The sequence below is a fragment of the Monodelphis domestica genome, chromosome 5 (genome assembly GCF_027887165.1).
Source record: "Monodelphis domestica isolate mMonDom1 chromosome 5, mMonDom1.pri, whole genome shotgun sequence".
In the NCBI taxonomy this organism is placed as follows: Eukaryota; Metazoa; Chordata; class Mammalia; order Didelphimorphia; family Didelphidae; genus Monodelphis; species Monodelphis domestica.
The window spans coordinates 240,331,651-240,344,075 of NC_077231.1; the positions used below are offsets into that span (position 1 = coordinate 240,331,651).

Sequence of the window (12,425 nt, forward strand, 5' to 3'; positions counted from 1 at the left end):
AAGCAGTAGAATTGGAGTCAGGAAGTCCTAAATTTGAATTCCGCCTGAGAATCCTATTACCTGTGAGACTCTAGGTAAGTCTCTTAATCTCTCTCAGCTTCGGTTTCCAAATCTGTAGAGTGCAGAGGATGAATTTGATGGTTTCCAAGGCTGGGGTGGAAAAACTACATTTTTATTGTCAGTAACCTTTGGTTTCTTTTGTAATCTCATGTAATTTATTTTATGCATTTAAAGACATTCTTCCTAGAAGAGTATACATGAGTTAAAGCAGACTGCCAAAGCAGGTCCATGAAACAAACAAACAAAAATAAAAGGGCCCCATCTCTGAGGTCTCGCCCAGCTTCTCTTCTGTGATCCTATGATATATGTACACAGCTAAATGTCTACCTCTTCACCAGCCTTCCAAGGTACAAATCTAAAGAGCTGAAGCAGACTTCAGTTGCCTGAATTCTTAGGAATTCATTAAAGAGAATATAATCACTACTGACCAGGTTTGGAGTTGGTGACTCCTTGTTTACTCACCCTACACTCTATCAGAAAAATGTAGCAACTCTCAACATAAACATAGAGGATATAATCACCTTCACCCTCTGGACATGTGGTAAATACTTTTCCCCTCTCGTTCTCTGTGGGTTTCTCGACATTGGTGATAAAGATCTTAAATGAAACATTCTTCAATGTCTCGTCTAGGGGAATTTTTCTTTGTCCACTCCCTGCCATGATGTGACCTGCACATGGGACTCAGTACAAGCTCTTGGATGATAACCAGAAGTCACTCTGACCTGCACTGGATGAAGGCTTCATAATGCTTCAGCTGGTGATCTGGGCAGCTATTGTGATGTGCAGCCCCATCTTCCTTCAATCCTGAGTATGAATTGCTGTTATATGCTAACTATATCCACATGGCTGAACACTTAGGGGAAAAGTCTATTTACAGGATTTATTTTACTAATTCATAAGCAATGGTAATCTATATGGAGAATAACTGTCAGGGCTGCTAGGTAGGTGTGCACAACCTCAGAACAAATTTGCCAATAAAAAGAAACTGAGGAGACAGTAAAATGTGATGTCTTCAGATCAGGTCCTTCTTTGTATCTAACCCTAAATGAATCTCATTGGTTTTGATTGTTGTGGTATGATTGATGGTGTTCATATGTAATTTCTATTGCAAATATAATAATTAGGCACTGGATAGAAGACTCTGAAAGCAAGTCTAAGATACTTGGAGGTTTTCCTTTCATGACAATGTGTGGTCTTAAGCGTTTTCTAAACTTTCAGCTTTCTCCCCATTGCCTTCCCTCATACTTAGTCATTCAACTCTAAATTTGTGGCATTATTAATTCTCTACATTGCAAAAAATGCCTAAAATTAGTGAATAGATGTCAGTCCTGGGCTATTGCTCTGCATTACTTCCAAAAATAAAACATTCTGGTATTTTCTTATTAGTGGCTTACTAGCAACACTCAAAATAAGTCCAAATGGTGTCATTTTCCTGACTTTTTTTTCCTGTTTATCTCAAGAAAAAAAAATTATTTCCATTCTCCTTTCCTCATCAAGCTGCATCATTTTCCCCTTTTGCTTTATTTCTAAAAATTCTATCCCTATTTACAGAAAACTCACAGATATTCTAGGGACATTATTACTATGCCAGATTAAAAATTACTGAAAATGTCACACACTCCAAAGCTATATTTAGGCCACATTGAGACTTGACGTATATGAGTAATGCAACCTTTCATAGTTTGGATAAATTTAATTCTCCACACTATAATTTCCTCCAAACATTCCAAGATGTGAAGGCACTAAGGGTAACGGAATGCAATGATTAATCTGTTCACAAATTTGTTTCTCTCAGTGAGGTTCTGAGCACTTCCTTAAAAACAAATTTGAAGTAGAATACAAATGCTTGCAAGGTAGAGGAGGAAGAAAATTACTTATGTAGTGGTTCAGGTGATGGATGAAAACATGCTGACAGGACATAGGAGGCTGTGCAGGGATCCAATCTAGGAACCACAGCTATTTCATTCTCCTTCATTTATGTCTTTGACTTCAACTTTCAACCTAATAGGATTTCAAATATAACTACAGTTCATTTCACACAACTCATGTTTCTGAAATCAGGTCTGCAAATATAATTTTGTTATTACTAACACCTTAAAATTGTGTAGAACCATTAACGTTTCAAAGAGTTTTCACAGCAATTTTCTCATTTTGTTCTTGCAATGTCTCTGGGAGAGTGGTTGAACAGGTCACAGGATGAGAGCGTTGGAGTTGGAAGAGAACTTACATATTATCTTAGCAGAGCCCCTCGTTTTAAGATGAAGTAAAAGAGAGGTTGCCTAACTTTCTCTGGTATCACATAGGCAGAGAGAGTAGCAAAGCCAAAACTTGAACCAAGAATATTTAACTACAGATGTAATCATATCATAATGCTGGGTAGCAAGGGAAACATGCACAAGTTATTATGATATTTGAGGAAAATGTAGTATAAAAAAAAGTTTCAAGGAGTACGGGAAATGGGGAAAAGGAAAAAAATGTCATTAGCTTGGTCAAAGGGAAAGTAAGGACTAGTGAAGAACAAGAGAAAAATACACGCAAAAAAAGCAGAGTGAACCCTCATAAAACCTTTATAATAGTCCAATTAGTTTTACTTATTTTACTTATTATTATAATCATGTTAATTTATATATGATATAAATCCTTTAAACAAATATTGATACCCATAAATATAAAATATAAATGAACATAATTTATATTAGATATGAATTTATAAAATACATTTATGTATACTATGAACTGTGAAGTTTATATTATAAATAAATTCATAATTTATATGAATAAAACCTTTTTAACAAGACACCCAGAGCTGGATAAATATTATTAGATTTGGAGTAATGAAACACCTATATTCAAATTCTGACTTGTGAGCTATAAAAAAGGAGAAATACTTGTACCATCTATTTTATAGGGTTATTGTGTAAAAGGTGCTTTGCAAGCCAATAATCATATGAAGGTGACCTATCATTATGAAACAAAAACCTGACTAAGGCAGAATTGAAGGCTTCTTTTTTCCATGAAACATGACTACTCAAATTTATCAGACTGTACTTCCTTAGATTTCCTAAAATGGTTAAAGCTTCATTTGAAGGAGAGTTTCAAAATATAGGAAAAGTGGAAAATGATAAAAATAATTGTCCTCTACTGAATAAGGCTTCTTTTTCTTTTAATGATTAAAAAAAAGATGCTACCATTTTAGATCGGGGTGGGGGGAGGGGGACAATCTCCAATGGTAGGAGCTAGAATTCCAGAGAAAACTGAAGAAAGTCTATGCCTTTAACTTCCCACACCAAAGGAGTCCTGGAGTCAGACTGGAAGGGGTCCTGAACTACTCTCTGTGGTGCAAACATTGGATATATGTTAAATTTAGAGCCAGAGATGTGAGAAAGAAAAAGGAGACAGATCCATCAGACCCCTAGAGTATTACCTGGTCCCTACTTACCTATGTGTGTCTGAGCCATGACATCGGCCAGCCTGTGGGCAGCCCCACTGCCTCCACTTTGTGTGGAAGAAGAACTTGTGGTGGAGGTCGTTGAACCATGGATGGCTTGGCTGATCCAGTGTTCCATGTTGATGCTGCCCTGGCTGGAGGTGGGGGTGCCCTGGGAGTCACCTTGTACGGAGCCTTCATCCTCTGAACCAGAAGAGGTATCTATATGTGGAAACAGACAAGGTGTGTAAGTGATGAGGACTAAAGATTTCTCATGACCAAGATATCTTCTCCACAGTGCTGAACACTCTTTTCTGTGGTGCAGCCTTTTCCCCCTTATTGGTGAAAGTTAATATTAATTCTTTCCCTCTGAGATGACTTCTAATTTGTCCTATATGTAATCATTTAAATATTCCCCCCATTAGAGTATAAGTTCCATGAAAGGAAACAAATTTTGCCTTTTTTTTCTTTAAATCCTCAGGGCTTAGCATAGTGCCTGGAACATAGTAAGTATTTCATATATTCTTGCTGACTAGGCTTGAAAGCACTTTTCAATAAAGACTTTTTGATATTTCAATAACAAATGCATCTTTGGAAATCTACCTTTTCTCTATACACATCTAAATGAAGGAATCTTGTGTTACAGAGAAATTCCAGAGTTACTCCCTTCATATCTCTTTACTCAATTAAAAAAAAAAACACCTTTAAGTGGGGGAGATAGGTGACTCAGTGGATTGAGACAAGCTTAGAGATGGAAGATTCTGGGTTCAAATCTGATCTCAGACACTTACACTTCCTGCTTTTGTGACCCTGGGAAACTCATTTAACCCCCTTTGCCTAACCCATATCATTCTTCTGCCTTGGAGTCAGTACACAGTATTGATTCTAAGACAAAAGGTAAGGGTTAAAAAAAGTATTAAGTACCAACTCTAAGTTAGGCAATGTGCTAGGTACTGGGGATACAGAAATAATCAAACAATCCCAGGTCTCAAGTGGCTAATATTCTCATAGTTCCCAATACCATGCTTTGTATCCTAGGACATTCTCATTAACTAGTCCTTGACTAACCAGTTGGTTCTAACTCTTTTCAGTCTAGAAAAAGAATTCAAGTTCTCAGGTAGCTCCTGGAAAAGATCTTTACTTTAGCCAGGTCCAATATTTTAAGTTACATACAGGTTTCCAGAAGAGAGACGCAAAAATAGTTTTCATGTATGTCCAGCAGTTTAACTACAAATTAACTATCACTAGATTGTGACACTTATAGAAAAGAAAAAAAATGACAGACATTTTGCCACATCTAGTAGGAATGGCAAGAAATCAAGATTTCCCTTCAAATTCAGTGTCCTTTTTATTGGTGAGTGCATCACCTGGAGAACAAAAACTATGAAGAAATCATCCACTGCTAAGGCACTTAAATAGCGATCAATTCTATTCCTTTAAGATTTTAATGGAAATAAATAACCAATGTTAATTTTGTTAATTAAGGTGACACCATCCATGTACCTTAAGAAGAAAGGTAAGTTGTTCATTAAAAAAACAATAACAACATTAATTGCAGCTCCCATAAATTATTCTGATGTGCCAGTCTGACCAAAGGCAGAGTTCAAGAAAGCCCTGCCCAAAGAGAAAAATGGTAAAGCTGAGCAATAACAGTCCTGGGTTGATAAAACCCAGAAAAAGAGAGAGTGCTATAGGAGTCATTCATTCCAAGGACAGACCCACACACTAGGTTTATTTTGTAGTGAGGAAAGTTCTAAAGGTCAAAAAGATCCCAGGAAAGAAAATCATGCAAGCAAGTACAAACTGGATTATGTCTTAGCAGATGTGGTTATAAAATCCTCAGAGCAGTACTGAACACAAAAGAAATCACTCAATAAAATTGTTGGATGCCATGATGCTGCTCATGACATGGATGCTTTTCCAAAGCTGTCCTATGGTCCCATGTGAAATCACAACCGTGACTTCTGCATGACTGCTAGATGACAATAAGAAATGCTTGTTAGTTTGGATTGGATTGGATGGGATGACAATTTGCAAAATTATTCATGCAGAGCGCATGGAAATGCTTATGCAAATAATCAAATACAAATGTTACAGACAAAATAATATTCACACCAATAAGCCTGTACATTTCCCAAAGACACCTAAAAATGCAAGAATTTTACCTTTCAGCACTATGGTGTAGAGATGTTTGTGCACTCATGCATGTGTATGCACACATGCACATATGTGATACATTTCTATATTTTATATATATATGTATATAAATAAAGGGGCAGTCAAAAGTAAAGTAAATTACATGTTGCTTTTTACATTTTGATGTAGTTTGTTTTCCTATCCACATCTCCAAAGCTTTTATCTAGTTCCCATTTTTTCCAATTTAAATCTATTTTATCTCTGCAAGTTACTTCTGTACTTTTGTCATCTAATGCTTTAAACAACAATAATGACAAGATTTATTTGAATTATAAATATTGGTGAAGACATGGAAATTTCATTATAAATTTAAGCATATTAATAAAAATTGCTATATAAGATTATGGCTATAAATAGAGTTTTTGCTATTTAATGAATAAAACACAAAAAGAAATAATAGAAAATCACATTCTTAAAAGAAAGGATCCTATAGAGGCTCCCATATAAACCATAAACACAGATGGAGGTACACTGTAAAATTTTAATATCCTGAGCTTTGTTACCTTATTTCTTAGGTTGTGTATGTTCACATACTTGAGGTTAGATAAGGACTGGAAAAGTTATAAATTGGAATACAGTAATGGCTTTTAGCACATCCTAGTCCATCTTTTCTCCATACACACAAATCTTCATAGATAAACTATGAAATATGGAAGATGAGAACACAGAACTCAATAATAGCATGGAATGCTGCTATTTCTCTGTTTTTGTAACCCTTATAATTCTTTCATCAAGGAAAAAAAAAGGATCCTGCATACTACGGCATAAATGGAAGGCAGATCTGTTTCCACAAGCTATTGTTAAGGCAGTTACTTGGGTACTTGGGGAGGGGAAGAGGGGAAGGAAGCAGGAAATACTCCACATTAAAAAAAAACCCTTAATATAATTCATTGAACAAATTTGAAAGTACAACCAAAACACAGTTGGGTGGTTCCACTCAATCAATCTATTCAAGCTAAAAAAGCAATTTTTAGGCACTTACAGTGTTCTTACAGTATTCCAGACACTACAGTAAGCACTGTGGACATAAAGACAAAAGTGAAACTCTGTCCACCTTCAGGGATTTTATGTTCTAACAGGTTAAATGAGATAATATCTGTAAAGCACTTAGCACAGTGCAAGGCACAGAGTAGATGGTTTGTAAATGCTTTTCCTTTCAATGAAATCAATATTTTTTGTTGTCATTCAGTTATATCTGACTTTTCACTTTTTTTTTTTGAAAATGGAAAACCTCATTTGGGGTTTTCTTAGCAAATATGCCCATTTCCTTCTCCAACTGATTTTACAGCTGAGAACACTGAGGCTAACAGTGTTAAGTGACCTATCCAGGGTCACATAGCAAATAAGAATATTTGAGATGAGTCATCCTTACTTAAGGCCTTTATCTACTACCCCATCTAGAAAAGTTGTAATGATTGGCCAATCTATTAGGGGGTTGGCATCAACTGAGCTTTTTAGTTCAGTTTTAACATACTATGTTTCTTTTCCTTTTCAATTTTTTATTATATTCTTATTAACAATCAACAACAAAACATTTACATAAGTAAATACATAAAAAATTATGCGCTAAACTACCAACTTCACATTGTTTACAATTTATTTTTCTAAATTTAAATTATATGTGTACTAATTTAAACATCCTCTACTATTGAATTCCCTTTGGATTTGTTTTATTTTGATACTTTTTTCTCTTGATTTTGTGGTTATTATTTTTTTAATATAATCTTTGAATGTATTATTCTTATTCTCTTTTCTTCTCTTCATGTTTTTCCCCTGTTTTCTCTATATTTTGGATATTTGTTATTTCCAATAACACAATACAATCCATTATATTCAAGTATCACAATCTATTAAGCTATTTTCCCAATCATTGCATTTGTGTTATTTCCAATTATTTTACCATTACAAACAAAGCTTCCATGAATATTTTCATATATACATAGCTTTTTATCCTCTCAATAGAGCCCTTATTGCCTAATCCTAGTATTGAGATCCCTAGGTCAATTAGTATGAAATAACTTTTTTTTTTTTTTAACCCTTACCTTCCGTCTTGGAGTCAATACAGTGCATTGGCTCCAAGGCAGAAGAGTGGTAAGGGCTAGGCAATGGGGGTCAAGTGACTTGCCCAGGGTCACACAGCTGGGAAGTGGCTGAGGCCAGATTTGAACCTCCCATCTCTAGGACTGGCTCTTAATCCACTGAGCTACCCAGCTGCCCCCAGTATGAAATAACTTTACAACATTAATGTATATTTCCATCATGTTTCTAAAAAGCAATTCAGTTGTTTCTTCATGTTCTTATCAGCATTTAATTTGATCAACTTAACCTGTCTGGTTCTCAGTTAACATATATTTCCAGGGCCATATTTCATAAGATTAGTCCGTAGGCAGCAGATATGATCTGTTGACAGAACCATGGTCTTTCCAAAACTAAAGTCTTTTCCAAGTTGGTCATACCCAGTGGAACTATTGTTCCAATGCCACAATCCCTCAGGAATACCTCCATAATGAGCGTTAAAGTATGACTTTTCCAGAATATTTATGCTCTCTAAATCACTGTTGTCCCACCAGAAACTATGATTGGATTGAGTATTCTCAGGCTAGGATCTACTGCTAACCTCATGTAGGTGTGTGTGGGTCCTCCACATATCTATTATATTTAATGTATCTAAAGTTCTATTCATCTCCTTAACTTCTTTCTTATTTGTTTTTTTTGGTTAGATTTATCTAGGGAGGGGAAAATTAAAATCCTCTCCTATTATTATTTTGTTATCTGTTAGCATCTGTATCTCATTTAGTTTTTCCATTAAAAATCTAGATGCTATAACATATGGTGTATACAGGTCCAATATTGATAGTAGTAATAGTAGTCTCTCAGAAACCGAGGATGACGATTGTCTCTGTGTGTTTTCATCTATGATAGATGAGTGTGCACAAAGGCACTTGTGCGTGAAGGAGATTTAAGTGGAAAAGTCGATGCACAGAGACAGTCCCACTCTCTCGGCATTGGAAGCTGGGTCCAGTGGCACGAAAAGTCGTTACACCTGGAGACTTCCTCAGCTGCATTGGATGGCCGTGCTCCAACACGCCCTGAGCACTCCACAGTGCCTTGCTGCGTTGCCATCTCAGCCGTTGAACCTTCTTATTGGTTTCTTCCATCTGTTCAGCCGAAGCAGTCTTCACATGCTGGGTGAGCAAAGCCCTGGTTCACCAGGGGTCCACGATGACCCGATGGCTACCCTCACAAGGTTTAGCCGGCCCTTCGAAGCCGTTGCCCGGGGTGTGGCCACTGCCGCATGCTAGCAGCTACTAGGAGCCACAAGTGAGAGCGGGGTGTCAGGTGAGGGTCAGAGGCTGGAGAGCTGCCCTAAGAGGGCACAACAAGCCCTCCATACCAGAGAAACTACCCCTCCCTGAGCACCCCATACACTCTCATTTTCAGTGTTTCTTATAAACAACACAGGTCCTGGTTTTTTATTCTTTCTGCTATCCACTTTCTTCCCATGGGTGAATTCATCCCATTTACTCTTTTTTTTTTTTAAACCCTTACCTTCCGTCTTGGAGTCAATACAGTGCATTGGCTCCAAGGCAGAAGAGTGGTAAGGGCTAGGCAATGGGGGTCAAGTGACTTGCCCAGGGTCACACAGCTGGGAAGTGTCTGAGGCTAGATTTGAACCTACGATCTCCCATCTCTAGGACTAGCTCTCAATCCACTGAGCTACTCAGCTGCCCCTTCTCATTTACTCTTAATGTCATAGTTACCGACTGTGTATTTTCATCTACTCTGTTCTGCCTCACTGTCTGTCCCCTTTTCCTTTCTTTCCATCATATCCCTACTCAGATGTCCAATTTCCTTTAATTAATACTTCTCCAATTCAATTCACACCTATTATCAAAAATTCTCACTTATCTTCTCCCCTTGACCCTCTAGATCCAAATTGGTCCACTCTTCCAAAGGTCCTTCCCTTGTCATTTATGCCTTATTTTTTAATTTTATTCAACCCACCTTTCCAAAAGTCCTTTCCTTATCTCCCCCAACTGTGCCCTCCTACTTCTTGATATGATTTTGATTCTAAAAATCCCTCCCCTATTCTGTCCTAAGAGTCCCTCCCTATCCCCTTACCTTACCCCTATATCTTTTGATGTGTACTCCTCTCTAGGTATCCCTTCCTTACTTCCTTCCCTTTTCTTATTCTTTTATCCTCCTTTTTTTAACCCACACTTCTTCTCTTATTCCCTCAGTCCCACAAAGGGACTCCCAGTCCCTCCCTTATCCAATCAGCCCTCCCTCTTGTTTCTCAGTACATATGATTTTTAATTGTGTATGTTGTTCTTTCTTTATCTCAGGTCTGATAAAAGTAGGGTTCTAGAACTACCAGGCTTGACCTTCTCCTCCCCTTTTCCATGGCAGGTTCTCCTCTCATTCCTTCTTTATATGAGATAGCTATTCCACCCTACCTCCTCCTAGTCTATTCCACTACCATTTCACCTCATTTCCTTATATTCACCTTGAACTAGAATTTTCCATCCGTACAGACTCCTTCAAAATACCTAGGCAATGATGCCATTTCCAGGGCCATAGATGACATTTTCTCATACAAGAATCAAACAGTCTGATCCTTTGGATTGCTTATTAGTCTTTCATTACCTTTATATGTTTCTTATAGATAAAATTTCCTACTGAGTTCTAGGTTTTTCTCCAGGAATAGTTGAAACTCCATTAAATCATTAAATGTTGTTTTTTTACCTTTTATAATTATGCTAATCTTTGCTGGATTTTATTATTGTGAAACCCAGTTCTTTTGCTCTATCAAATGCTGTGTTCCATGCTTCATATCCTGCATTCCTTTAAGATTGTGGCTGCTAAGTCTTATGTTATTCTGAATGTTGTGCAACAGTAATTAGGTTATTTTTTTTCTGGTTGCTTTTATTATTTTTTCCTTCACCTGGGAGCTATGAAAATTAACAATTATGTCACTGTACATTTTCATCTTTGGGTCTCTTTGAGGTGGTGTCTAGTAGAGTCTTTCAATTCCTATTTTACACTCTAATTCTAATTTCTGGGAATTTTTCCTTGATAATTTGTTGGAGTATGGTGTCTAAATTATTTTTTTCTATCATAACTTTTTAGGAGTCCAACTATTCTTATATTGTCTCTTCTTAATCTGTATTCCAGATCAGTTGTTTTTGTGATAAGATGTTTCATATTCTCTTCTATTATTTCATTCTTTTGATATTGGTTTAGGAAATCATTAGCTGCACCTTGTCCAAGTCTAAATGTTAATAAATTATTTTCTTCCATGAGTTTTTTTGATCTCTTTTTCCATTTGGTTTCTTTCATAATTTTCTTGCATTGCTTTTTTTCCCCAATTTTTCCTCAACCTCTCTTATTTTCTTATTGAGGTCTTTTTTAAACTTAGCCAAAAGGTTGTTTTTTGTTGTTGTTGTTGTTTGTTTGTTTTGTTTTTTAGCTTATGGTCATTTATTGTATTTCTTTGCTGTTTTTCAAGTAGTTATTTTTATTTTGCTGTCCTCTGAAGTTTCAGCCAAGGTCCTCTCTGTCCCCTTAATAGCTAGCAATAGTTGGGTTCTTTCTCCTTTGCTTGCTCCATTTTATGTGTTTATTTATTTTAAAGTTTAGTTGCCAGGCCAATAGACTTAATTATTGGATTTTTTTCGGGAGTCCCAGGCTTCCTCATGTGTTGGGGCATGTTATCTAAGTTTTCAAGATTTTTTGTGTGTGTTTGCTGTTTTCCTGGGTCCTAATTCAATTATTCAAGTTTTTTTTAGTCTAGGGTACAATGTACTCCTAGTCCCTCACTCAAACCCCAGGCTGTAATTGACCTCAAATGACCCAAACAGAGCCTTTGGGCAGTGCTATCACTTCAATTTCAAATAGCCAGTCTACCTTTTCCTGTGGTAGTAGTCAAGGACTCCACTCTCCTGAAAGTGACCATAGCTGATGAGGCATCAGTCCCTCAGCAACCACAATCACCAGTGTACACTCCTTCCTCACCCCTTCTCTCCTGCTGCTTTAGATTCATATAGAGAAAATGTCTAGTACATATTCCATGGACCTCCAAAACCAATCCTTTGCAGAAGCAAGGCTTGAATTTCTTCCCTTTGGGCCTGGCACCTACAGACTGTGGTGTCTACTCCCTCAATCCACATCTATGGGCCAGTTGGGTGGAAGGGTGGGGTCCTACTAGAGCAGAAGCTGCAACAGCAGGCACAACTGCTCCCAGGGCCTTCCACCTGCAGATTCCAGTGGTATCCTTGGGGATGTAAGATCTGGGGCTTAGCAAGCAAGCAAATGGAGGTCCCAATTCTGCCCCCAAGGGCTACTTTGTTGATTCCACTCTGTTTACTCTATTCCTCCTCCCAGGATTTATGGTGGTAAGACTGAGGCAAGGGAAGTAAAAATCCGTCCTCCCTAGTTATCCCTGGCTATTGAACTTCACTCTTGACTCCTGTCTGTTCTTGCTGTTTTTTAGCACTAATTCTGTAGAGGTTTTTTTTTTTGGGGGGGGGGGGGTTGGTTGTTTGTGTAGAGTATTAGAAGGGAAAAGAAGCCTTACATTCTACTCCTCCATCTTCCCACAGAGCATTGGGTTTCTAGATATACTTTGTACAACTCAAAATTAGAGTACCAAAACTGGAAATCAAAAGAAATCCTGAAATAAATTATTTTCTTGCCATGTGCTTCAACAGGTGCACACACATTCTTCTGCATAGAAAGGACA

At 37.2% G+C, this 12,425-nt stretch overlaps 1 protein-coding gene across 7 annotated transcripts in view; it reads right to left on the bottom strand.

Moving 5' to 3' along the window:
* Positions 1-12,425, bottom strand: part of DIP2C (disco interacting protein 2 homolog C) — a 634,433-nt gene that overhangs the window by 239,940 nt on the left and 382,068 nt on the right. For 5 of the 7 annotated variants that reach the window (XM_007504698.3, XM_007504697.3, XM_007504696.3 and 2 more), the window contains one exon: positions 3,500-3,709. In XM_007504698.3, the coding sequence (XP_007504760.1) occupies positions 3,500-3,709 (210 nt within the window). Of the gene's footprint in view, positions 1-60; positions 94-581; positions 872-3,499; positions 3,710-12,425 lie in introns of those variants that run through there. The other 2 variants (XM_056799991.1, XM_056799992.1) reach the window with 2 other exon arrangements.